At 36.9% G+C, this 27,390-nt stretch overlaps 1 protein-coding gene across 1 annotated transcript in view; it reads left to right on the plus strand.

The window, feature by feature from the left end:
* The window catches only part of astn2 (astrotactin 2), a 302,939-nt gene that overhangs the window by 69,087 nt on the left and 206,462 nt on the right, over positions 1–27,390 (plus strand). Inside the window, exon 3 of the mRNA XM_080874142.1 lies at positions 15,745–16,171. Within this exon, the coding sequence (XP_080730268.1) occupies positions 15,745–16,171 (427 nt within the window). The remainder of the gene's footprint in view (positions 1–15,744; positions 16,172–27,390) is intronic.

Below are 27,390 nucleotides of genomic sequence, written 5' to 3' on the forward strand. Positions count from 1 at the left end.
GTAGTGAACAAGGTTATTTTATCCTGGAGATGACTATTTGCAAGCTTTCTTGACTTCTCAGTGGATTTTAATTCTCATAAGTTTATGCAAAAGAGATAACCAATGACAAGAAAACACATCATTTTCATTCCGTATTTCACGCGTTACAAAAACTACTAACTTGTCATGGATTCTGAGCCATATGAACTACTACATCACTGAACCTCTGGTTTACTGCACATACATATGCAGTACTATGCTGGTATTTCTTGCACTCTGAGCATGAAAATGAGGATGGTAGTACACTTGGGCCAACTGTAAAAAGTCTCATTTCCTTTAATTAGTCCGAAAGGAGGGCAGGGACCTTATTATTCACTATAATCTTCTACAGCAAGTGACACCACACATGAAAAGGTCAAGGTGTTCTTTATATGTTCTGCTTGATCCTGGCTCTGTCTCTTACTTGTATCCATAGGGGAGCGAATGGTACAAGCAGTATTTCGTGAAAGCTTCCTGGCATGATTCCCGCATGCTCTCATTCATAGCTGCTCTGTTCCTGGAATTCAGCAGGATACTAAACACATGATCAGGTGTTCTGGTGCCGCTTCAAGGACTGTGCCACTGTCATCATGGCTTAGGTCCAGACTTTGGTTGTGACATGAGCGTAGAAGGATAATATTTATTTTGTTTTCTGTTATTCTTCTTTTGTTCTGTTGTTCTGAATTAAGTGAATGGACCTCCACAGAATTATGTGTGTATATGTAAAAATCTTTGTTATGATTATACATTCTTTATTTACATATGCTTTGGCAACAACCCAGTGTACAGTGATTCATAGCCATCTGTATTTTAGAAGCTGAGAATGTCATAGTTTCCTACCCACATGTAAAGACTCCATATGGCAGCTCTTCAGCTGCAGTTTTAACAGCTTACAACACCAGTAGGAATGAAGAGTGCAATAGCTTCTCTATATTTACACTGCCTACAGGCAATAAATGTTAACACCTTTACCACTTCAAAGGCCCCTGGTAAATGTAAAGTATTCTAGCATAAAGTAGAAGTTCAATAACAAACAACTTGCAGCTTTAAAATAACTTACAGTTGTTAATTTTTTATGTTATATTTTAAACATAAGCCAGGTAGAAGTCTACTGTATGCCATGCACTTAAGCATTATATTAATTGTAAGGGCAGGTCCTTTTTGCAACAAGAAGTGATTAATACAAATAAATAAAATTCAGTAAGTAAATAATTCAAGCAAGCAAGTGGTTACAATTATGCTACAGTATACTGTTTATCAGGAAATGCTGGGTTTGGAGTGGTAAGACTCACATCCAGACATAGAAACACGACCTTCTTTGTTTAGGTTGTATTTAGATTAAATTCACTTCTTAAAATCTGATTATTATTTTAGTACTAAGGTGTAAATTTTTCTGTAGAAGTTTTGCATGTGCCGTCATTTGCATTTTAGAGCTGGTATTAGAGGACATGATATCCGGTAGCAATCGTGTTCAATAATTCATAAGTTGTTTACACTGAAATTATCAGTGTTATTTCCCCCCACAACCCCTATATTCTGCTGCACTGTTGGGTGCAGCAGTCATTATGGAAAAAAAGACTACTTTGTTTGTATTTTTCACGTTCCTACTCATCTGGATAGAAAAAGACAAAAGTAACTATTTCGCTGACACAGCAGTATCAGTTAAAATTTAGTAGAATTTTTCAAATCGCCACTATCTGTCTTAACTAATATTTAACCATTTAGCATTTTTACATTTATATTTTCATTTTCTTACTAATTTTTTTCTTTCTCATCTCCTTCCACCTCACCTGAAGCCTCACTCCTAAACTGAAGTTAGCTGGCTCTTACAATTACAAGAGCCAGCTAAACAATAACATAACATTATGAGCTAATTTTAGACTTTAGTATCCTAAGCTTTTTTAATTACTTTCCCTATGATCAACAGTTTGATTACACTCTCACATTGCATGAGAGTATTAATATTAGTTTTATTATTTGCTAAGTGCGAGTCTGCCCACATTAGGTCCCCTTCTAAAAAGTTTCAGTAACAGTGGCAAATAGCAGTAAACAGGAGCTAACAGCAGCTAATTAACTCACCTTAGTATCACTGTCATCAATCCCACATGAGCTATATTGACTCAGGTAAATCCCTGAGTGACCGTGGTCCACACGATCCAGTGACTACAGTTCCAGTGACTGAGGTTTGTTACTTATCCTGACACGAAATTCTGATATGCATCCAAAGATTTGAAGGGCTTCGGATCTCGTCCAGTATAATTCGAGGGGTTGTTGATAACATAATGATATAAATTGTTTGGCGTGAAGTCAGGGAGAGTGCCAGGGTTGCACTTCACAGCATCAGTAAACATACTCAGAGGAAGTAAGTAAACATCCATTTTAGTCCTCCCCTTGCCCAATTTCTCCACATGACAAGTAAAATGTTTGTCATGAAAGTGTTTTTCTCCCTTTAAGAGAGAATATACACTGTTAACTCATAGTTGCCATAGTTTATTTCTTCTGCATAATGTTTAGTAGGCTTTTCACTTACCTGACGTGTCAGGATTGTTACATGTCCAAAATGGCCAACAGAGATAAGCAGTCACGTGTCTGCAAAATCCCCTCCTTTGGATTATTCTTGCTTAAAAATAAATAAATAAATACAAATGTACACATACCTCCACAAGATGTTGTGAAGGGGTTTTCTTAACAAAAGAAAGAATGCTGTGACCAACCACTTTATAGTGTTGCTGATTTGGGCAGCGCTTTACTTCTTTTGAAGAATGCACCACATTGTGGCTTTTTGCTATGTCTCTGGCAGGTTTATTTCGTTGTTTTTTGCCTAATGATCACCTCCTTCACTCTTTGTACCTTAGACTGAGGTACAACATTTAACATTTTGACTCCAGATCTTTTATTCTTTATTTTTCATGAAAAAGTAAAGGAACAGACCTCAACCGGCCAATTGTCCAATTAGTGTGGAGCCTGTGAAAATGGGGGACTAGATATGAAAATGTAAAAACAGATTTAAAAATCCCCTGAAGTGGTGTACAGAGGGGGAAAAAATAAAGAATATATGTAACATATTACAAAAAAATATAGACCTCGTTATGCACAGCACTTAGCTGTCCCCTCTTTCACACACACAAACACACACAGAGAAAAGGTAAGTAGGGCTTTAAAACACAAACTGTTGTAGTGGAGTACTTGTTTGGTTGGGCAAAGTGTCGTGACCAAAGCGAATTAGTTTTCTCAACATTCCCAGTTGTACAGCAAGTAAAAGAGGGAGGAAGCTATTTATAGTTTACCTTTGGAGAGACAAAACTCAAGTGGCTGCATCTCCCCATCTTTGGTTTTTCCCTTTTTCTTCTCACTATTCACTCACCTTCATCCGTCTCCGTCTGTTGCCTGGGTAACAGTAACTGATGAAGGCTCGGAGTTTTGGGGGACAAAAGAAAAAGTGTGATGTGGATGAGAGAGGCTTATTGAATAACCTTGTCCATGTATGTGAATGGTTGTGTGCGTGCATGAAGAGATGCTTTCATGATGTAATTTGAGAGAGAGTGCGTAGAAGTGGACAATTGCTTACTTATATGTGCGGAGCACCTGCACGTCTAGATGACAATTTAATGTAAATGTATAAAATGGCTTGAGCAATGAGCTATTGTTTGTAAGGTTCTTTGTATGTGAGTGGATGTTAATTTCAGTTCTTAGAACATGTAATTGCAGTGCATTACAGAGAACAATCAGTAAAGCAGTTTCTTAAGTAATGCCTTAGCTGCAGGGACGGCATCTACTAATTTCAAGCTCATTTCTGGTTCTATAACTGGAATGTACTAGATTTATAGCATTTCATACAAAAGCCACAAAAGTTGAGAAGTTGAGAAGTTTTTAGGGTGCACTGTCTTGTCCTTTTGTCCAAACCTACATGAATCACAGCCATACTAAAACTAAGCAAAGCTTCAGAGCAAGCAGGAAGACATTCACTGCAACCGAAAAAGGTTTCTTTTGCTGAAGAGTGTCGTTATATATTGATGCATCACTTTAAAGACATGTACTCTTGGGTGGCAGACACATTTTTCTCCTTTCCTCATTCTGTATCTCATTATTGATTAATCCCAATTCCTGCTGTTCTTTTAATGGCCCCTCAAAGTACTGTAACTGGAAAAAATCCCTTTAATATATATTTGAGCTGCTTGTTTTTCTCCCTTCAGTGCTAATGATAGCAGATGTGTTTTATTCAAAGCCATTAATGACTCAAGCACCAATTTGAAACATCTGTGCTATTTGAATTGGATTTGAAAGTGATATTAAGACCCCTGACATCTATTAGCATTCTATAGGCAATCACATTCATTAGATATTTTCTCTGCAGGATAGTACATTTTTATTTCCCCACCTTCTCCTAAGCCAAATTTAAAGGCAAGTCAGGCCAGGTCTGGGCTACAGTAAGTGTAAGCAAGTGTCAAAATGCGCTCTTTACAGGACATGAAATATACTTTGTGGAGCTGGCATTGAACTGAGGAGACATTGCTGTGATATGTGAAGCAAGAGAAGAGACCAGCAATAGGGTGTTTGGGGGTGGGGAGAGCGGGAGTGAGGGTGAAAGTGAGTTTTTGATTGCATCTGGCACAAATGGACAAAGACTACCTTCCCCTTCAGCTGCTGGCGCTCGCTGACAGGTCTACTCGCGCAAGCTGTTGTGGTAACACTTGGCCGACAGCTGCAGATACAAATAAAGGCCTCACTTCAAGCGAAACGACAGGGGATATAACAAGGGCTGAGGCCCCAGCTGCCTCTGATACAAGTAAATGGGCTGGAGCACCCTAACATATAAAAGCATCTATAATCACACATAGCTCCATAGCACCCGCCAGCTTTCAAGGCAAGAATATGTCTTTCTCTAGCAGGAGGCAAAGTCATTTATTTTTCAGATTTAGCCTTGTGTTTTATTATGTTAAATACCACACAGTCGTCGCTGATGTCACCACAAAAACAAAATAGTCCTAGTAAACCTTGGGAAAAAAATTAGGGACCAACAAAAAAATGTGTGTCAACCATTATTTTCCCACATGCTGCTCTTTACAAATATGTACCATTGTCCACACTGTGATGCTTTTATCCTTACACAGGAGAAAATCCATTCTCTGACACTTTCACTACTCAGCCTTTGCTGTTTTTTTCAATCAAAGTCACCCCAAGAGTCTCATTGTTCAGACCCTCTCACTACCTTCTTACCAACAGCTTTAGCAACTCAGGCCCCATGTACACTAACAGCACTGCAAATATTAGCAACACATTTCTAATCACATATTATTTTTTTTGCCATGCTACAGCAAATGAAAGAGCTATAATGTGGTGTGGTTGAGTGAAGTGGGGGTTTGAAAGTGGGGTAGGCATTGTAGAATTTTTTTATTCATTTTTTTTCCAGAAGTACTAATTTCCCGCAGTAATGAACAGGCAGCGGTGCATGGTCATCAGGCAATTATATTTGGTTACCATGCAAACAGTGAGCATGACGGGATGTTGTTATACTGAGAAATAGACCCAGGGTCCATGACAGTGGTAGTGAAATACTAGCTATTATCTAAATGCAGAGACATTTTTAAACATGCGTAATTTTACAATACACAATGTTTTAGTTTTTTGGGGATGCTCTCATGAGTAGAACATTCAATTATCCTTTTTGTGTTGGTTTTTCAACACTTTTTTTCTGGTTGTTTTAAATTGCAGTTTAAGGGATTCCATATCATCTGATTTATGCTGCTTATTTTGTAATGTGCAAAACTACCTGAGCAAAATGTCATCGTTTATAAATTAGGAAAAATAGAAAGAAATAATAAAATAAATATAACCGAATGCCTTTGATACATACCATTGGGGTGCAATGGTATATACTTCCAGAGCTGAAAAAAAACAAATAATACCAAAGTGACAAAAAACTGCAGATCCTCTAGGTGTCCTCTAGGTTGTTGGTTGACAGGTGTCCAAGGAGTCTGCTGGGCCTTATCCACTACTCAGAGTCACTGAACTGGACTTCGTCAACGTGGCATGACCCTATTGCATCTGACTAATATTCTAGCTTCCCTAAAGTGTGTATTCCAGTTGTGGTGAGAGAAATTCTAATTTTCTTTAGTGCATTAGTTAGAATAATTAGGTGATCTGTGCATTACTGTGTTGCACTTCTCCAGTTTATGAATGCAGCTTGCTAACTAAGCAAGCTAGTGCTAGCTAATAAAATAGCACTGGTGTCTTTTGGCTAAACCTATTTAAAGTTCATGAATTGCAGACAGCATGTAGGTTTGAACGCCACTAAAGAACAAACAGAATGGAAAAAAAATGGGAGATAAACACAACACTAAGGGAAACCAAAACAATCTTTTTGTAACTGCTCATCTGCGGATCTGATATGTTATTTATCTGTGTACTCTAAGGTCTATAATGCAGACCTTATCATTTAGTAAAAGACTGAAGAAGAAGATCTCTCAGGTAGATTGTTCATCTAGCTGAAAGAGGAAGTTGTGGGTGCAGGATGCTAAAGGTCTTCCTTTAGTTGCAGTGCAGGTGGGAGGAGCGCAAATCACCCCTAATTCAGTGGTGTAATTCACAAAGCTACGGCTCAAGGTAGCATTATCTGCCATAAAATCTTTTCCCTCTGTGTGACAGATCCCTGTGGTATGTTAAAGGCGAAGACAGAGAGGCGTAGTAATGAAGGGATAGGAGAAGGGATAGGATCTAAGACAATGTAGGAAGGGGTGGGGAGAAAATGATGGTAACATGTATTCATTCCCATGGAGAGAAGGACAAAATGGAAAGGTCGACCTGGTGCTTTCCAGTTAAGCTGTAGAAGATTTTAATTCAGTTTTCAATCACAGTGTAATCAGATTTTATGATTAGGTAGGGACTTTTGGTCACTGTAATTTCTCTAGTGATTTACATGGCTCGAGCTGAGGACTGGACTGGAAATTATTTTTCACTTTCGGATAGATTTTTTCACTTCTATCAAAAATCTTTACCTTTCCAGTCGATTTAAAACATATACCTTTGCATAAGCCTTATAAAATGTTATTTTTCAATTCATAGTTCTCAACAACAGCACAAGTCTATGACAGCACGTAGTCTTAATCCCAAATGACTCTGATGTTCAACAGTTTGTGCATACTGTTGAACATCAGAGCTTCCCCTGACCTAGTAAGTGAATTATTACATTAATTAATTAATTAATGATCGAGACAAGCAGCTGTTACATACAGTATAATGCCACTGATAGAGATTTGTACCATATAATTTACCCACTTATTTTAGGAAGCCTGCTATGCTTTGCATTACCAGGAATGAAAGAATTACTATAAGTATTTCTTAATGAAACCCAGTAATAGACAGGCATGTGATTTCCAAGGTAAATAATTGGAATGGGAACATTCATCTTGTCATTCACACTGCAACTTCTACTTGGACATAGAGAATGGAGAGCAGATGCTAGGGCACATGCCACTTTAACTTCCTGCTGGGAGAGAGGGATAGTGGGAACAGATACTGCGCAGGGAGGAGGTTGACAAATAGAAGATGGTGACAGAAAAAAATGGAGTGAGAGGGAAATGATGTTTAGCCTTTGCAGACTCTGTGTGAAAGACAATGGCATAAACACAAAAACAGTCCATTCAAGCAAGCCCAAATATATTACAAGTACATACTTGGATTTGTGTGTTGTGGTTGTGATAGCTTGAGTATTGTCATCTGTAGGATAATGCGTACATGTGATCTCTTTGTTCTTTAATCTTGAAATTGATCAATCTTTTGACTGCAAGCAGTTTAGCGTGTGAGTATTTCAGTGTAATTTACTCTTAAGTATGCAATAAAGGTTGTTTTAGTCCAACCTTCCTTTGTAGCAGGAGGTGGCTGATTACTGGGGTTCAGTGAGCCACTGCCTCTCCTATGCACAGATGGTGGCTAAACCACAGAGCATGTGTTGCATGTGTTGGCTCTGCATCGTGTTGTTTCACTGCATAAAGAAGCTTATTAGGATCATTCGGGAGTTATGCTTGTCAAGTACACATAAAAGTCAAAAAATTTAAGGCTCTGTAGGAGCTATTGAAGCAAGAGAGTGGAGAGTGGTTCAAGTGAGGGGGCGAGAGAGAGATGGTGGAAGGCTCAAAACTAATCAGATATGTAGTTATTAGATATTTCTTTTTACAAAGATAAGGTATTTACAGTTAATCTTTCTTTAATCCTTTACTTTTTTTTAAAAAAATGTAATGTGCATCTGGTTAGACATCTGCTGTTGCAGATTACTTTTTCCTATGAATGGGCCAAAGAGAAGTGACACATCTGAGATATCCATGGTGACAGTGCTATTTTGGTCCTCAACAGAAGCAATGCCATCAGATTGAGAGTCGTAAGAATTTTACAGAGATTAGATAGAACAACAGAAATTGCTACATACTTTATTATTGCTATGCATGCTTGAGTGCAAATCTGAACACCAAACTCAGATGCAAAAATCATAATAAATGCTGACAATGCATTTTGTAAGGAAGCTAGTCAAAAAAAGGCTCTTGTCCAAAGACTTCGGACAACATGCGAAATAGCCATTTCACTCACTCTTCGTGATGTCTTCTCAGGTAATAAAAGTAAATATGCTGCGCTTATCATTTATGAAAGTGTAATAATAATAATAATAATGAACAGGAAATTGCAGTGGAAATAGCGTATGCAAATAGTCTGATTTCTTAGCTACATTATTACAACACATCTGTTTATCTCACCACTCTTAAGAAGACTGACAGCTCAGATTAAACGAACAAACAAAAGAATCTGACAGCATTGTATTGTATATTTTAAAGCATAACAAACCCCTGACTGGGCATGTTGCTGCTCCTTTCATTAGCTCTGTTGTCTGTAATTAGTCAGTGATTGAATATATTTAATGCACATTCACTACAATCAAGATTAATAATAAAGTCTAATGAGATTTTGTTTTGGGATTCTTAACCTCTCGACTGTCTGCTGCTCAAAGTAGTCATATTTTTTCCAGCCAAATATGTATGATGCCACCATATTCAAGCTCCCCTGTAAACTGTCTCGATTGAGCTTTGTCTGTTTTTTTGTTTTGTTTTTTTTATAATAGTGAAATACATAAACTGCTTCTTGTGTCCATATCGATTTAGAAGACACAGACATCTTCTCTAATGTACATTCAGTATGAATATTCATGTATGATTGCATGATTATAAGCTGAAGTTACCCGGTTTTTTAGCTTTACTCTGTTTTTATAAGATGGTTTATAACCACAAGCTAACATCTAAAATTCATTCATGTATTTGGGGTTTTTAGCATCTTTGTCTGTTTTCTCTTCATTACACTATATAACTCAGTCACTGCAGTAAAGTAGTTTTATACATTTATGTATTGCATCAATTTGATCTTTAGTTGTACATTTTGACTAAGATCATCAGCTGTTTTTCTTATACATAGCAAACATCTGCTTGTTCGTTCAACAGGCCAGGATCTGGATTCAAGTACACAGTGAAGCTATGGTGATGGTGTTTCCTAATGTATCAAAGAGTCCTTCATTTAACATTGCTTATACAGTTGGATTAAATTAATGGTGACTTGATTTAGAATGCATTCTGATTCTGGGTATGCGCGCACACACACACACACACACACACACACACACACACACACACACACACACACACACACACACACAGACTCTCTCTCTGAGAAGATTTACAGATGGCCTCTTTATATTTTAAACATGTAATCTACCTTACATACATGCCAATATATGCGTCCTATTTCTGGGGTACTAATTGATAAAAAAAAAATGTATCCAAAATATTAGGTTTCTGCATGTTTTTTTTTCGCCTGTAATTTAAAATGCTAGAGTTATAGTCCACAGTAGTGTTGTTAAAAATGTTTCCTTTTAAATATGTATAATAGAGGATTTCAGCTTTCATAGAATGTTAAGATTCAGAAAAAAACCCCAAAACATTTATTCTAGAAGCCCTGTGATAGGTTGTCTGTCTAGTGTTTACCCCGCTTTCTGTGACTGGCTCTAGCACCCTCATGACCTCATGAACTGTATTTCGTTACCCTGTATTTGTACATGTCTAATGTCAATAAAGTTGAATCCTAATCCTAATTGAAAAAGCTGGAGCTGGAAAATACTGGATGGATGGATTCAAGAATATTTCATGTGTTGTTAATTAAAGTGATATTGCATATGCATACCAGATTCTAGTAATATGGTCGTAGTGTTACAATGGTGTTGCATTAAAAGTTAACTGAGGCCATGATGAAAAGAGGGTTGTTCCTGTTTGTAGTGAAATCAAATCAAGAAAAAACAAATTAAAAAAGCAAAAAACAAACAAAAAATAGATCTAAGAATCAGGATCCTTTTGTGTTTATGGACTTTCAAATTTTGATTATTTAAATATCTCTGTTTAATTCTTAGTGTTTATATCTGCTTCTTTGTTGTAGTAGAGTATTCTTCCCTCACTTCTATCCTGTTGTGTCAATCCCACTATATTGAGTTCATTAATGTATGGATTTCCCCATTTAGTTAATACTTCTCTTTTCCTGTTTTATTTAAATAGTTAGTTTTGTTTTACCTTCCCTCCCATCTCATTGTCCTTGATTGCTTTTACCTGCATCTTGATACCCAGCTGTGTTCTTGTCTGCTGTTCTTGCCCTTCTGTTTATACACAGTGCTGCCTTCCCTTTAGGGTTTGTCAGTGTCTGTTTACATTCTCCATGTGCTGCTTATGCCTGTAAATACAGTTTATAGTTCCTTTTTTCAATTTATGTTTTACTTTTTGAACTCTTTAACAGCCTAATAAAACTGCTTGCTTTTTGTTGAATCCAGTTTGCCTGCCATATCACACTCCACACAGTCTGCATAATCTGTAGATTGTAACAGTAAGATTTAAAAAAAAAATGGGTGTGTCAGTGGTGCAAATAACCACAATTCAACATGAATTTCCAGTTAATAAAAAGGAACTGACTCGATGTCACTTGGTATATTGTCCAATCTATTCAGTTCAGTATTCTGCTTGCCTTTAATCAGTTTCCTCTTTAATGCAATATTCAAAAATGGCTTTTTCTCATGTATTTTTATTCTTAGTTTCTCATATATGGCTTTACTTTGCTTTACTTACTTAACTGTTTCTTTCTGATATAGTCAATTGTCAACTGTGCACCATATTTCTTCTTATTTTTCTTTTTATTCTTCTTATTTTCAATCTTACTTCTGGTTTTCCTTGTACATATGTTTTCTCTTCTTTTTAGTTTTTGAAGACACTGAAATTTAACTACTAAATAACAGTAAAATTATGCTATTATTTAACTGTTTTGACCAGTTTACTATAAAAGATATACACGTTTTTCACAACTGGAGGTGGTGTTGTTTGCAAGTAACATGCACTATGTGGGCAGCATTTGAGGTCTTAGGCCATTCTGTTGGTGGAAAGATTTTCTAAGATGAGGTTGTGGTATATTGCAGTCCCTGATTCCAGAATGGCATAGGTTTACTACATTAATTAGAGACCCTAATAGTTGTCATTAGTGATAACAGAATGGACTCACATCTTCTTTTTTTTCCTCACCAGTATATTATATTGCTGAGTCAATCTCCATCAATATTGGTAGGTAGACTGCCAAACTGTGTCAGAGCATGACTTGTGGCTTATAAACTGCCATAGGTCATCCTCCTGAGATGTTCTTCTCAATTCCGACCATACAGTAGCAACATAGTTGCATAGAAGCAAAAAGCAACAAAACTTAACATCCACAATCTCTGACAAATGTTGTTGTCATTGGTGTTCTTATCTACTGTTAAGAAAATTAGATTAGCTTTGTATTGGTTTGCTGTTTGGCTTGATTTTTAAAACAAGAGCAACATTTGTGATTATTACACAAATGGTTTATTCGTTATTTTAATTTTAAATATTGTCTCTTTGTCATTTATTATATTATTGATGTGTGTTTTATTTTCATCCTAAAGGTGGGAATACCTTTTTAAAAATTAAAGATGTATATATCTGGGGATAATTATGTTAATTTTTAGTCAGGGTTTAGTCAGTTTAGTCAGGGTAAATTTGTTACTTTCTCAATTGGGGAAAAAAAAAGGTTTGTAAAATTGTTTAATAATTCAGTGCTGGTGTCTATAGCTATATTCAATTCAGTCTGCTGAAGAAAGGGAATAAGGAGTAACTGAGAAGGGATGTAATGGTGGTAATCAAGCTTGACAGGGGAACATGAAAGGAAGGAGGGAACATGATCTAGTAGCTAGTACAGAGAAAACGTGAGGTTAGGGGAATGAAAGGCAAAAAAAAAAGTCGGGGCAAGAGCAAAAAGACTAATAAAAAGCTAAAGGGTGATGTTACAGAGAGAAAAGTAAAAGGTAAAAAGAAAGAATAACACAAAGTAATTTAGGAGCAATAGAAAAAAGAAATGCAAAGTAAGGAAAATAATCACGAACTGCACTAAATCTTCAGAAAAGTGTAGAAATATGGGGCTTGCAACCACTCTCCTTCCTGTAAAGTCATTTAGGACTAAAGCAGCAGGGATTTGTAGGGTTTGAAGATGAACACAAAACCCATTTTCCCTCATGGCTACATCTGCCACTATTAATTTATATGGCTGTTGTAGTGAAGAGTAGAGAAAAAATGTGATCAAACATGAGGGAGAATGGAAACTGAGAGACATATAGTAATCAAGCAAGAGAGAGAGAAAAAGTGGGAACAGTGGTAAGTGCAGAGAAAATTGCTGTGAGATTAGATGATGAGGGAAATTTGAGAGAGAAAAATAGAAAGGTAAAGAAAAAAGTATTTGAAAGACAAGTTCACCAATGCAACTTTTCAGAGAGTCTTCCAGTATTTTCCAGTATTTCCATAATAGTTGGTGATCCAACATGATGACAAGCAGTACTTACCCAGTCAAATCTAAAAATAGGCATTAATTAAAACATACCAAAGTGAAATCAATCTCTCACCTTATGTCTCAGGAAAGCATTGTACTGTGAAACAATGGAGTCTGTAGTTTCTCTCATGTTCATGGACGCGTGCAGGTTCTGTTAACAAAAACTGGAGGAGCTGTTTGCACGTGCACATTGCACAAGCCGCAAGCAAAATGAACAAGTTACACTGTGATTTATCATCTCAGCAGAAAGGTTTTCTCTTGTTAAGCACGTCAGCATACATGTGTGATGTTGAGGAGTTAAAGTGCAGTGTGAATAAACTTTTTATAACTCCTTTAAGGACTCCTTAAGGACAACTTTCACAGAGATGGTTCAGATGACGAGAGGAGACATCTGCTGTCGACAAAAAATCAAGTTCAGTAGGTGCAGGCTCCGCTAGATATTTTCATATTAGCACATAATCACTTGCTTGACCGGATGTGCTAAGTTTAACTAGATATTTTGATACATACATCCATCAAATGCTTTAGTAATGGTTTTTAATCCCTCTGTGGACCTCTGGAGAGATCTATCATTCCACACAGTGCTCAAGCCTTTTATTTCATCTCTGAATTTTTCCGTTGTTATAAAAATATATCTCCTTATGCTTTTTTATAAATTCAAAGTTTTGGCCTTTTGTCTGTTTTCCCAGTTTTCAGAGATATGTTCTCCTCACATGGCAGCCGCACTACAAAAAATACCACAGAATATGATGGATTTCTGTAGACCTACTACAACAACAGGAAATACAATTTCTTTTCAAAACCCAGTTTCACTTGTAGTTTCCACAGCAACCACCTGACACTTCATTATAGATCAGCACTTTTTTTTTTAATTTAAGTGGGATAATTATGGGTTTTCATGGCAAACTATGTTATACTATATAGATCCACTGTAGAGTGTGTAATCACATTTTCATAGAAAGTGACAATTAATTTTTTAATTTCACTTTAAGTGGATATTGAGGTGAACTAATACCTATCTATGTAAATGTTTTAGGCAGCATTTTATCCATATTATTTTCATTTTTGACAATCATTTAATGGTTGTCCTACCAAACCATCGAATGTGACACCATTATTACCCTGTGCCTAAAATTAAATGTCAGTCTATTTTTTTTCCTGTTGTTTAGAGGAAACCATTGCAGACGAAAAATACTAAGGGGAATTTGAGAATATATTTCTCCAAAGCTGCCATCCTTTTGGAGATTAATGGACAAGCATGTGTATGATACTAGTCCTCTCTGCTGCCTAACCCCTCAGCATATTTGATTTATGGACACTCGGCAGTGCATGAGTTCTAATTTGAAAGGGGTTTGTTTTCAGTCATGAAGATGGAATTTTAAATGTTGTGATGAATGAACCCTTGTGGTTTTTATTTATTACTCTGTTGTGGTGTATTTGTGTGTGTGTGTGTGTGTGTGTGTGTGTGTATATGATTTTCTGTGTTCCTATTTGTGCATGTATATGTGGATGTGCCCGTATAATTTTGTAAATATAGCCGCACTGTTATTTATGTACTTGGAAAAGTGCTGACGCTGTGTTTTCTGTCTGACATTATAAATTTATCACCCTTAGGTAACTATGTCTTGCAGAATTCAATATTGCGTCTCACCTATTGGGGGCCAGTGTGAAAAATCAAAGAATAAGTCATGCCCTCCGGTACTTCCAACCATTCTGTCTGTGCATATGGATTTACGTTATCATCCAACAACTGCGTATGGCGCGGTGTTTGATGTTTCTGTGGTCAGATATTGAATGAACCTTGGAGAAATGTGATGCTCCTTGGTGAATTTACAGGGGTATAGTAAGGGCTTAGGGAAGAAAGAGAGGGCAAAACGGGCTAATAACCTTTGTGTATTGGTATGTGTGCTCATTCCGAGGGGGGTTGAGATGCAACATTGCTACAAAGAAAATTATTTATGCTGAACCTCTGTCTGTAGTTGTTAGTGAGACTTCAAATAAGGAATGGAAACAGCAGTGGCATGTACATAGTATAATGCAAATCATTTATTCACTTTATTGATTTGATTTGCAACTCATGATGTAAAATGATTCCTGAGAACTGCAGAGTTTGGTTTGTGGTAGTTTTTAGTATTATTTATTTTTATTGTGTTTTATATCTGCTGTACATGTTCAGTTCAGTTCACTGTATTCCATGTGCCGAATACAGTGTGTTACATGTATCTGTAGCCTTCCTATCTTCTAATGGCTTGCTGATGTCTTCATTGCTATAGGGCTATGCTCTGTTTTCTTCCTTTTTCATGTATAAAATACTTTCGCCCCTCATCAGCTTGTGTTGTCTCACAGAGACTGGAGATAGAACATAGAAGCCTAGTTACCATTCATATTAACAAATTGAGTATACATACATTAAATTTGTGAAAATGTGACATGCTTGTTGATTAGATCAAACTTGCAATACCCTTTTCTCCACAGTGTAAGATTATTGTTATTTTTAAAGACTGGTACAAATAGACTTTCTCAGAACTCTGTTAGCCTCATGTTGCTTTGAGAACTCTCATGTCAAAGTGTTGATTGCCAGACCTCCTTTATTAGCTGGCAAATTGTGCTAATTGGCATTCAGCCTAATATAACTGGCACTGAGGCGGTGATTATAATTGTTATTATAAGATGCAAAGCCCTCTCTTTATTTTGCAGTTTGTAAAATTAAAGCTGGTTACCAGTAAAATATCTTAAGTTCTCTGAATTTGCTCTCATTAAGAGTTGTCGTTGTGTGCCTTCCTGATATTCAGTCTTTTTCTCCTTTGTTTTACTTTTATCCAGGGAGGCCTCATAGCACTCCTCCTCCTAATCCTCCTTTTCACCCTTGTGCTGTATACCCGCCATCGATGGTGCAAGCGTCGCCGTATCCCCCAAAAGAGTGCAAGTACCGAGGCCACACATGAGATCCACTACATTCCCTCCGTTCTGCTCGGACCGCAGGGCCGTGACAGTTATCGGGGTTCTCGAAGCACACACCAGCATGGCAGCTCTGTCATTGGAATGCCTATTCGTGAGACTCCAATTCTTGACGATTACGACTGTGATGACGAGGTGGACGCAGGCGGGCACTCACTTAACTCCACACCCAACCAGATCCACAACAAGCTTAGTGATGGGAAGGTCCTAGATGACTATGGAGTTGGCATCCAAGGACATCCAGATATGATGTGCAAAGAAGACGATATTAAGCATAATTTTGACAAACGAGGTAGGTTGGTTGTCTGAAAGACATTCTCCTTGAAAATGAAATTAGAATTATGGAAATATGAACACTGCACGCATGAAATTAAGATTTATGGGATCCCTGTCATATTAACTGCATGATGTTGGTTTTGTTCCTATCATGCAGCTGTGAGCAACATACTAAAAAAAGAAATGGCAGGTGTCATAGGAAATGTGTCGTGCTCAGTGGTAGCTGTGCTGCTTTTATGAGCATGTTTTGTACATCCACGGAGTGTCTCTGTGCCAGGTGCTTAGATTACTCAGCATGGACATTTCACTTGGCTAAGGCCAGCCCACCCATGTTGTTGATTGCACAGCATGTACTGCTTATATTTTTTCAGAAAAATAAGTAGTTTTGTATGATTCCTGCCATCATCTAACATTTGCAACGATACTATCTTTAAGTTGGTCCTACTGTTTCCTACTAAAATAAGGAAGCCACAGTCTCAAACATACACTGCTGCTTCTTGGCTGTCATATCTGTCCATTCACCTACTATATGTATCAAGTTCAAATCTAATGTACTGTCATTTAACATCATTTGTGAAGGTCAAGTGACAGAGGCCACTTGTCACGTCAATTAAATGCTGACTTGTGTCAGTGGGCGGCTTTTTAATCCCTGGTAAAAAGAGTCATGGGTCTCCACTTTGAGCAAGATAAATATGTTTCGTATAAAGTAATGATAAAACTTATTTTAGCCAATAAAATTTAAAACTCCACTGCAAACATCGTTATTTCAAGCTATGCATAAAGTATTTGTTTACAGTACCCTCACAAACCTTCTCTGTTGGACTGTAGGGTTCCTTGGTTATTTGTTCTGTATCACAAATTTAAATCAATTAACATGCTAAAAATGCTCAGAATTATGAAGTTGATGGATATTTTAATTTTCTGAGTTTAAATCATCCTATTTAAGTACTGGTCTATGTTTTAAAAACATTTATAGAAGGGAAATCTGTGGAAAACCTGTTGTTTGATGCAGTTTCAGCATTTGTTTTTTATAGAGGAAAAATTAATAGGATGATAAAATATCATTATGTCTAGAGTTTTGAACAAAAGACTGACCTGAACTCACTGTAATTGCAAAACTCTAGGATATAGTACTTTCACACACAAATGTCCATATTCACATTTACATCAATTTAATCTCCAGTTCTTTGAATTCCTTAGATTAACTATAGAGACAGATTAACAAGCTATTAATCTTTCAGCTACAGAAATTTAAAGACATGATTCATCCATAAAAGTGACCAATTTAAAATTAAGATCTACCTCTATTTATTTATCCTTGACATTTTTAGTGTACTGGGCCAGCAATTCATCCTCTCCTCTCAGTCTCTTTTAGATCTCATATATGTTGTCTCAAATAAAGCAGCCCTTATCCAAAAACACCCATACCAAGCAGGTGTTTCTTTTGTAAATTTGTTGTTATCAAAAAAATTATCAAAGTTGTAATTTATGAATGCAGTCTTTCAGTAATATCAAATTGTTAAAATAAATTATGAATGACAGTAGGTTAAAAGTGTTGTTTTTGTGTTCTTTATTCTCGATATTTTTATTTTACTGCATTTTATGTGGCAATGTAAACGGATGAAATTCATAAATCAAACTTAAATCAGATTTGCTGTCTAAATACACAGCCTCACTAATACAAATAAAACAAATTTGACTTTGTAGTGATGCAACAATTATTTATGATTTATTTTTTGTTGGCCATGATTTAATGGGTGATGCATACTGACTTGGTTAAGATTTGAAGAATAAAACTAAACTTATTCGAAATCTTCCATAGTCTTAGATTTAAATGGAGATACTCTCTCAGAAATAACTGACTTGAAGTGCACTGTTCTTTGTATTTAGTAGAGAGACTGACAGGAAAATGAGCTAATGGTGGACGGTGATAAATTGCTAATGTGACTAATGCTTTGTTTTGGATGGTCAACAACTACCTCCCAGTGGGATAAAATGGCCCAAGCCTACAGGCTCAATATGTCTGTCTAGAGGACAAAGGGTTATGTGATTGTACTGTGGTTCATTACTGTCAACCATAAAAGCATAGTGAAGTTCTTTGTGGCTGGCATTGTTTATTGGGTTTTGGCTGCACTATGTGTCTAATTTAATAGATTAATTAAAATTTAGTCTAATACTTGTTTTCACAGAATTTGCCATGTACTTATTAACCTAGCCCTTGCATGTTTTCATTTTCTTCAATGGCCCAACTAGTTTGTTGACTCATGCATTAACCTTTAATGTGTCTATATGCAAACATACAAGATTAAAACCACAAAAGCTTTATTCTCAGAATATAATTTCCCCAAAACCAGATGCATTAGAAGTCCAAGGAGTGACTAACTACTTCAGATATTCAGTGACTGGCCTAGGACTCACACCGCTGCTCTGCCAACACAGTCCTGAGGGCATCTGGGATGGGGCCACTGGTCTTCACATTAATAACAAGCAAATCCATCCAATTTCCATTTAAAATGACTCTTGTTAGTCCTATCTAACACACACTCTGGAGCAGAGGTAAGCAGCAGAATGCATTCACCTCACTGGTTCATCCATGAACAGTGCAGTAACAGGCTCGGTAGTAATGTATCGCACTTATTTTGAAAGTAACTTTCAAGGTCACATTATTCTCTGACTGAATGCAATAACTAAAAGAACAAAACAAACGTATGTTTTTTATAGAAAAGCTTGTATCAATGTCTATGGCGAGAAGGTAACTAAAGTTTAGAGTAAATAATATTTTTTGTTATCGTTGTTCACCTTACATTTTTGGAAAGGATATCTACAAAAAGAGGACGGGGATTTACAGTCATAAAGTATAGCAGTTTCAAACAAACCTGTGTTTTAAGTAGCTCTATATTTTCTGTGCTTTAAGTCAGACCCCAATATTTCCCTAGCATGGCACGAGTCCTTAAACAAAACCATGAAAATGTTTTAAGATGTCTTAGACGCCACAGGAGAATTTTGTATTGGAGATAAAAATGTGTTCTCATGATGCATATCACTGCTACAAATTCTACATTAACACATTTCTGATTGGCAAAATGCATTATGTGGATTAAAATGATTACATTTGGCACACTGGATGGGCATGCATAATGGTAATATACTAAACATGAGTATCCAGATTCAAAACAATGTATTGATTTCTTCCTTTGCTCATCCTCCACCATTTTCATTAAATTAGGCGTGGAAGTTTTCTTTATTCATTTTCTTTCATATTTTTTAGTTTTGTTTAATCTGACACTGAGACACCACACAAACAGGCAAACAAAACTGTCACAAAGAACTTCACTATGCTCTTATGGTTTTGCCTCCTTGGTGGATAAAAAGCAGAACATAATTTCTGATATAATAAAAAAAATGGTCTTAAAATAGCTGAGGCTTAATTTTAAGGCAAGTACAATGCTGCTAGTCAGATGTTAAGATTATAGCTTTATATCAGTTCTCACTCACTAGTAATGGGATCTCATTAGCAAAAAGAAACATTAAACGCAAATTGAAGATTCTATTATGTTTTAATAGTCCATATTACTTCCTGTTGGGCCTTTTATTCCTTTTAGTGAAGTTATGTTGCTTGCAAAAACTGCTGAATGGAGTTACTTTGTATTTATTTCAGTTGTAAACACTGATGAAGCCTTGGACAGCACATGTAACCCACTGAGAATCATCGGGATGATACTTAGATTTTACATCTTCAGATATGTGGCTAAGTTTTGCTTAAAATAGACAAAAGAGAAGAATGCATTTAGACAGAAGATCCTGCTGCTACAGTAGATTTTTAAGTTCCCTGCCCCCTATGGAGCAGCTACCCCCAATCTGAGTAAAAGCACATTTTTTCTAAGAATAATGGATCTGTAAGTTAATGTTTCTTTTCCCACTTTTTTTTCTATAGCAAGAACACAGGACCAGAAAACATCTAGCAAAATATATAACTGTTTCTAAATATTACAACGAAACCACAAAACAGTAATTACTGTATCCAAGACTTCTCAGTGTCCTCAAGGAAAGCAGCGTTGAATCATATAGGCATGTGGCTCTTTGTTATTTATTGCAGTAATAACTAGGTACAGTCTGGCAAAAACTTTGTTTGACATTTATTTCACATATATTCTTAACTGTGCATTCTTAAAGTCCTTCATTATTGGGGCTGCACTCACCCACTTGAAACCAAAAGGGAAAAAGGGAAGTATTGTTATTATTGTCATCAACAACTCCATATTCCCTGCCAAAGTTATTAAGTGTTTACTGAGCCTTAATTGAACTCAGAGTAATAATCTAGTGTCGGGCTTCAGATCACTAATGTGACATCATTAATGGGAAATGGATGCCAGCTTGGCACAGTCAAGCTACCTTGGGGTAATGTTTTGATTAATACTGATTCAAGCTCGCTCTCCTTCCTCGTGATAAATAGATGGGAATCATGACAAGACTTCACATTCTTCCTATCCCCCATCCACAGAAAGCAGTAAAGCTGTGTGTTGTTAATGATGTGAATTTATCACAGTAAGATGAATGTGACGTATTTCAACAAACACATACAATATAAAGCACACTATAGCATGCACAAGTCTACAAAAACATCCCATGATGAAGATTAAGGATGCACATGTTCAAAGACTAAGATTTTGTAAGTCAAAAAATCCAATAAATGTGTACTGAAATGAAATTTTTGAGCTCTGGGCTAGATTAAAAAACTTCTAGTCATTCTTGCCCACTCCAGTGTGAAAAAGGCCTGTGTCAGATTCATCAGTCTCCTACAATTTCTGGTGCATTGTTTAGTAAGGAAGTTTCAGAGGAGCACAAGATGAGCAAATCCTCCCATGCACAGTGCAGCAGCTGATGAGATCATTTTGAGCAGCAAAGAAAAAATAAGGAACTAGAAACCAGTAAATCCATGTATAGCAACTCATTGAGAAATGAAGCCTTAGTAATCTGATCCAACATGAAGCCTTTGTCAGGGCCAGACAAAAAAAATGCCTGCAGAAATGAGTTTGTAAGCACTAAATCAATACATGGTGGTCGATCACATGCCATCTCGTGAGCCATCTGTATGAGACTCTTTTGAAATGTGGTTAAGGCTGGTCACCCACAGCCATCAATATGTTTCTGTGCTGCCATGATTCCCAACAGTCTGTCCATTAAAATTATAGGTAAGGAAATAGGAAAAAAAAAAAAGGAAAATAAATGTAAAAATAGCACAACAGACACTAAAATCCTAATCTTAAATAATTCATATAATATTTGAAATTACAACGTAGGTCAGAAATACATTTCTAAAATGCATTTTTAAGAATACATTTCTGAAATGGAATTCAGATCTGCAAAACAATAAACACTAATTATTTAAGAAGTTTATTCCGGTGTGAAAGATCAAGTTGTGAAAGTTTTAGTATATAACCTTAAAATAACCTTAAATCTTCTGTATGTACCTCTTTTTAAAATGGTAAATAAACAGGTACTCCATTTTAGCTTATTGGAGACAAATCCAGAACTGCAGCTGTTCTCCTCAGCCTGCCTTTGGTCAATATGCACTTTGTGGAATACTATTGCTTGCAGCATATTAAATTAACTGAATTGTTTCTGGGTGTGATAAATTATCTGAGTGTGTGATAAATTGGCACCCTATCATAATTATATATTTGCATAATGTTTTTTCTGCTTCATTTCCGCTCCTACATGTGCTGGAAATTTCTTAGCAACTCTCAGGCAAGATCTGGAAATAATTGCTAATATTCATTGTCTTTGGAAACTGTCAAAAGTTAAACATCATTTTACCATGGAGACACCCCATCACTGCCTGACTGTGCAATCACTGGGTGTCATTAATAATCATAAAAAAAGAATAATAGTATGGCAATTGAACATATCCAGAGTTAATGGTTTTGTGATTATATTATAACCATTATGTTTACTATAAGGATGTTCTAAATATGAAAAATAACACAAGAGATCTACACAGAAAGTGGGGTTAACCCTGGAACAATTTGTCTCTATATTATATTTAAAGTTACAACACAAGTAAATTTCACTATGTTGGATTCATAATGCACACACAAAACTATCTCTTCAGTCTCCAAAAGCCAGAAACAACAGGGCTCTACACACACAATTTGTGTGCCATTTGAATAGGCTTGGTGTACTGTGAGAACATCCAAACGCTAAATGTAGTTATGAGAAACCCCTCCCAAGGTTATATCACTTAAAAAACTTGGACTTAGAAGTGTTCAGAAAGCATTATAGAGGTACATTTTGAGAGAGGTTAGAGTGTATACAGAAAAGAAGAACTTAACTAATCCAGGACTTTTTAAAGTTACTTTAATCAAAAGCATTATTTGGAGCGATCGTGGCTCAAGAGTTGGGCGTTCATCTTGTAATCAGAAGGTTGCTGGTTCGAGCCCGGCTCCGACAGTCTCGGTCGTTGTGTCCTTGGGCAAGACACTTCACCCGTTGTCTACTGGTGGTGGTCAGAGGGCCCGGTGGCGCCAGTGTCCGGCAGCCTCGCCTATGTCAGTGTGCCCCAGGGCGGCTGTGGCTACACTGTAGCTTGCCATCACCAGTGTGGGAATGGGTGGATGATTGTGTATAGTGTAAAGTGCTTTGGGGTCCTTAGGACCAAGTAAAGCGCTATACAAATACAGGCCATTTACCATTTATTTCTTTAAGTCTTATCTTGCTTATCATTTCCAGCTCTCAGTCTGCCCTGTGCTTTTCTTGAGCACAAAAAATACTTTTCAGTTGGTGTTTCCTGTTGGGAATAGGCTGCATGCGACTGTAGCATTGCTACTTATTAAACATTTACTCACAGAATACTTTATCCAAACATTTTTTCGAGTCTTGTGTCATAATGGATAAGGACATCTAAAATATTATTGTAAGCCAGGTTTTGTTCCTCAATGTTGGGACGTAGACTTATTTGTGATTACCAGTCAGGAGGTTCAGCCTGTCTGGAGCAGTTGGAGGTCAGAGCTTGGCCTGCAATGTTCAACTGGCACAGCACGGGGAGACACATTCATATTTTATTCTGGCCCGTGGCAAAAACCAAGCTATAGATAGAACTTTATTCTTGCCTCTGCAAGCAACACAGGCCTTAAAATATGCAAGTAGAAGGAAAGACCAGAAAGGGAAAGTGTCTAACGATGGGACATTAGATGTTTTCAAGTAGTTGAGAATGTTCAAATGTTCTTTGAACATACAACATTTTCATTTTGCATTGTCTTAACGTCAAAGTCAAACATGGATTTTGTTCCTCTGAAGCATATTCATCTCACAAACTGAGGCATTTTTATATAATTATTACATCTTACTGCCCAGTAGATGTAAGGGCTTCTAATTCTCGTCAATGTACAGTTTAAATCAATGTTTCAGCATTGTTTAACTAGGAAGATTTCACCCTTTTTGTGCTATTCCCCTGTGTTTTTGAATTTGTCTTTGTCTCTGAATATTTTGCTTATCATTATCATCCCTTCCCTTTTCCACCCCACTGTGCTCTTCCTACTGAGTCTCTTATCTGCATCTCATTCTAGTCATCACTTCATTTCTTTTTTCTTTAACACCAGTGGCGACCATTGTCTACCCATATCTATTCTGCCCTTCTCAGGCTCCCTTTTAGCTATTCTTCATTCATGTCTGGATCCCTTGTCTTCTCTGACACTTTTGTCTTTCCCTTTGTTTCTGTCTAACCTTTTACTCTCTCTCATGTACATGTCAGACTTCCAGAAGCACTGCTGTGAAGGCTTTCCCAGACAGCTACACTGGACTGTTCATATTGAAACAATGACAAATGTATTAAATCACAGTGGGAATCAGAGCTAGTGTGAACTCCCTACCCTATCCAACCCCTACCCACAACCCCACACAACCATCCCACTCACCCCCATTGATCTTCTCTGTACCCATTTGCTCCCCAAGCTGTGAAAGACGAGAGAAAGCCAGGGGAATAGAGATGTGACTAGAGGAAGTGCATGTGTCTGCATGTGCGTCTGCATGTCAGAGGTAAAAGCACAGAAAATATGTGAGGAAGTGAGGAAGAGACTGAAACATAATAAAAAAATTGAAATCTGCAGGAATTTAATTTCTTGGGCCCTCAGCTTCTTTTCTTCCTGCAGACTTTCTCCAAATTAAAGCGGCAGGGGTTTGTAGGGTCTAAAGATCTACACAAATATTCCCGTCATTTCCCTTGTGACTGCATGCCTCCATGAATATGAATGCTGTTTGGCTTCTAGGCAGGATGGCTAAGAATAGGAAAGATACATAACTTACTCTAGATGTTAAAACATGTATGTGAAAGAGGTAGGCTTGAATTGAAAGTAGATACCACAACAATTGTTTTGGTCTATCCATGATTTTTGTTTTTGTTGTTGCTGTTATTTTTTTATTTGTTTGTTATGTTTTCTGTCATGTGGATGCTGAGGCCCTACCAGATTTCAGTTCATGAAAACTCATGTTGGACAAGTCAGCCTAAACTGCTTGTTATAAATGACCGTTATAACAAGCAGTTTGGATTGAAATGGGGTATAATAGGACAAGCAACCTATTGTCAGCTGTTAAGATACAATTTAGTGTGCATGTATAGAAACAGAGCCCAAGCCATCGCCTAAGCTCCAATACATGCTTTATCACCACCTGCCTCAGGGCATGGGACATGGATGAGAAGCCTGAAAATGTTGCCTTGTGTTTCACTGACTTTCCGCAGAGAGGAATTGTCTTTTGAGCCTAAGAGAAATAGGGTCAAGCACTATTTATAGACAAAGAGTCATGGTTAAAGGTTTCAGTTTCTCACAAACAGTAATTCCCATGGGCTGTATCAGCAATTTAGTGGAAGATGGCCTAGTCATTGTTCATTTGGCTTGTTGGAGGAGCTGATCCTTCAATGCACTTTTTGCTGACAGAACAAATGTTTCTCTTCCTGGTGCTGGATTTCATTTTCTGTCAAGGTACAGGCATGGTTGTATCAGATTTTTACCCAGCGGTACAATTTTAGAAACCTCTGCTTCTGCAAATTAGTGATTTACCATCAAGTTTTGCTGTGGAAAAAAAATGTCATGATACATTAGTTTATGCAATCTGCCCTGGTGATTGTGACAACATCAACCACCATTATTTTGTTCTACTATTTTCAAAATATTTTCACCTTACTTAATATTTTGATAAAATAATCAAACGTCTTGTCCTAAGTTAACAATGACAATTCAGCCTGCGTTATGATCCCAACATTTTACTAATTCGTGTTGCTAGCTTTCTTTTGTAATTACTGACAAATTTGTCAATGTTAAAATGGAATAATTTAGATCAAATCTAACACTCTAGTTGAATTTTGTTTCTACAAAAATAGGTTTGGAAAAGCACACCAAATGCCATCAACAAAAGAAAAAGCAATCTGAGTAAATCTTGTTAATTATTTTTACTGATTTTACTTATTTGTTGATGAACACTGTTGGCACTGAATAGTTTGCAAATGCTAGCGCTTTTTTTTTTTTTTTTGCCTGAGTAGTGATGCTTTCCTGTCACCTTACTGCAACCTAATGAGAACACCAAGTACATGTCCATCAGAAAGCAAATTGCAGCATATTTTACCTTCCTCGATCCTATTTTAGTGGATTGCTCAACAATGAGCTCCCAGGGGAAGCCAGACAATGTGAGTTGCAAAAGATGGAGGAGGAGAAACAGGCAGATTGCAGTATGTTTGGAGTGGACACTTCAGACACTTTCCTCTCAGATAGTTTCCATGGTCATGGCAGTTTAAAAGGACAGATTTTGTCTTTGAGATATTAACATTTAGCTAGTATGTAAGGTAATTTATTAACAAGTTTTGAATTAGCCTACTTTGTGACTGTAATGAAAATAGTTGGTGTGATAGCATTTTCACTATCATTATATCAATATGAAGTCCAGTCTAAATGTGAAAGCTGGGTTTGGAGATCACTCTGTGCAAACCGCTCTGCTTTCCATGCAACTACTTCCTCCATAAAGAGGAAGTTGGAAGTAAAAGTGGGTAGAAGTTAAGCTATCTGTAAATATTTATATACAAAAGCAATTGCATGCCAGCTAATACACACTTTTGCAAAAGCCTGCATAAACCATAAACAAGCAGAATTGTGCTTCTGAACAATAACAGAAAATTGAGAATTGTTATTGCCTTGTAGTGGGCATCATGAGACCACCAGGAATAAGTTGACTGAGGCAGCATGCTGTTGACATCCGCTGCTTATGAGACACTGTTAACACATACTCAGCACTGATAAGGGAGTGACTGCAGATAAGGGAGATGAAAAGGAGAAAATTGAGGCAACAGAGCTTTAGCTGACATTGAACTCAAAATGAGAAGCCGGTGGACTTGGGGTCTAGGGAGAAACAAATGTCAGAATAAAATATCTTGATAGTTTTCTCTGACAGAAATGAGAAATGAAGAGCGACCCAAAAAATAGGAAGAGATTGTACTGGAGAAAGACAACAGAAAAAAAGTACAGGCAAACATATTTTTGTCATTCCTGTTGTATACAATACTGAAGTATACATCCATAAATTCATAATTACATTTTTTTTAATTGTTATTTTAAGATTTTGTATGTTTCTTCAAGGGGAAAATGTAGGAGAAAGTTTCTTGACAACCTTTCGAGACATATTAAATTTATTTCAAGGAGACTGTGGCTCTAAGCACTTCTGTTTGACCTAGCATTTATTCTTTATTCTCTAACATTTATTCTCCCTTGGGATCTAAAAAAGAAACAGATAAAGACTTTTAAACCATGAAATATGCATGCAAGCAGTTAACCTTAAACATGGTATCACAACTTCTCCTCAGTCATGACAGATCAAAGCCTATATAACAGATTCCCCGCCCTTGTTGTTTGTTTGCTGACTATGAGGACCAAACACTAGCATGAATGTCACAGCTAATGGCGCTCACTAAGGCTATTATGCATCTGGTCTCTTTAACCTTTGGGGTCCAGTATAGTGGTGGACTTGAAAGAACCGGATATACAGAACAAAACCTTTTTTTCCCCTGCACTGATTATCAGTGCATATTTCTTCTTAACAAATGAATACAATATTGCCATTTTCCTAAGACTTACACTGAAGATGCAGTTCTTTTTTTTTTACCCCCTTAGGCTACCTTTAGGTCAACTGCATGTTGGCTGCCTTCTGGGCATCTGGGATCTCATCTGTACACAATGCTGTATCTTGACTACTATA

The sequence above is a fragment of the Rhamphochromis sp. 'chilingali' genome (assembly GCF_963969265.1).
Source record: "Rhamphochromis sp. 'chilingali' genome assembly, chromosome: 2".
Classification (NCBI taxonomy): domain Eukaryota; kingdom Metazoa; phylum Chordata; class Actinopteri; order Cichliformes; family Cichlidae; genus Rhamphochromis; species Rhamphochromis sp. 'chilingali'.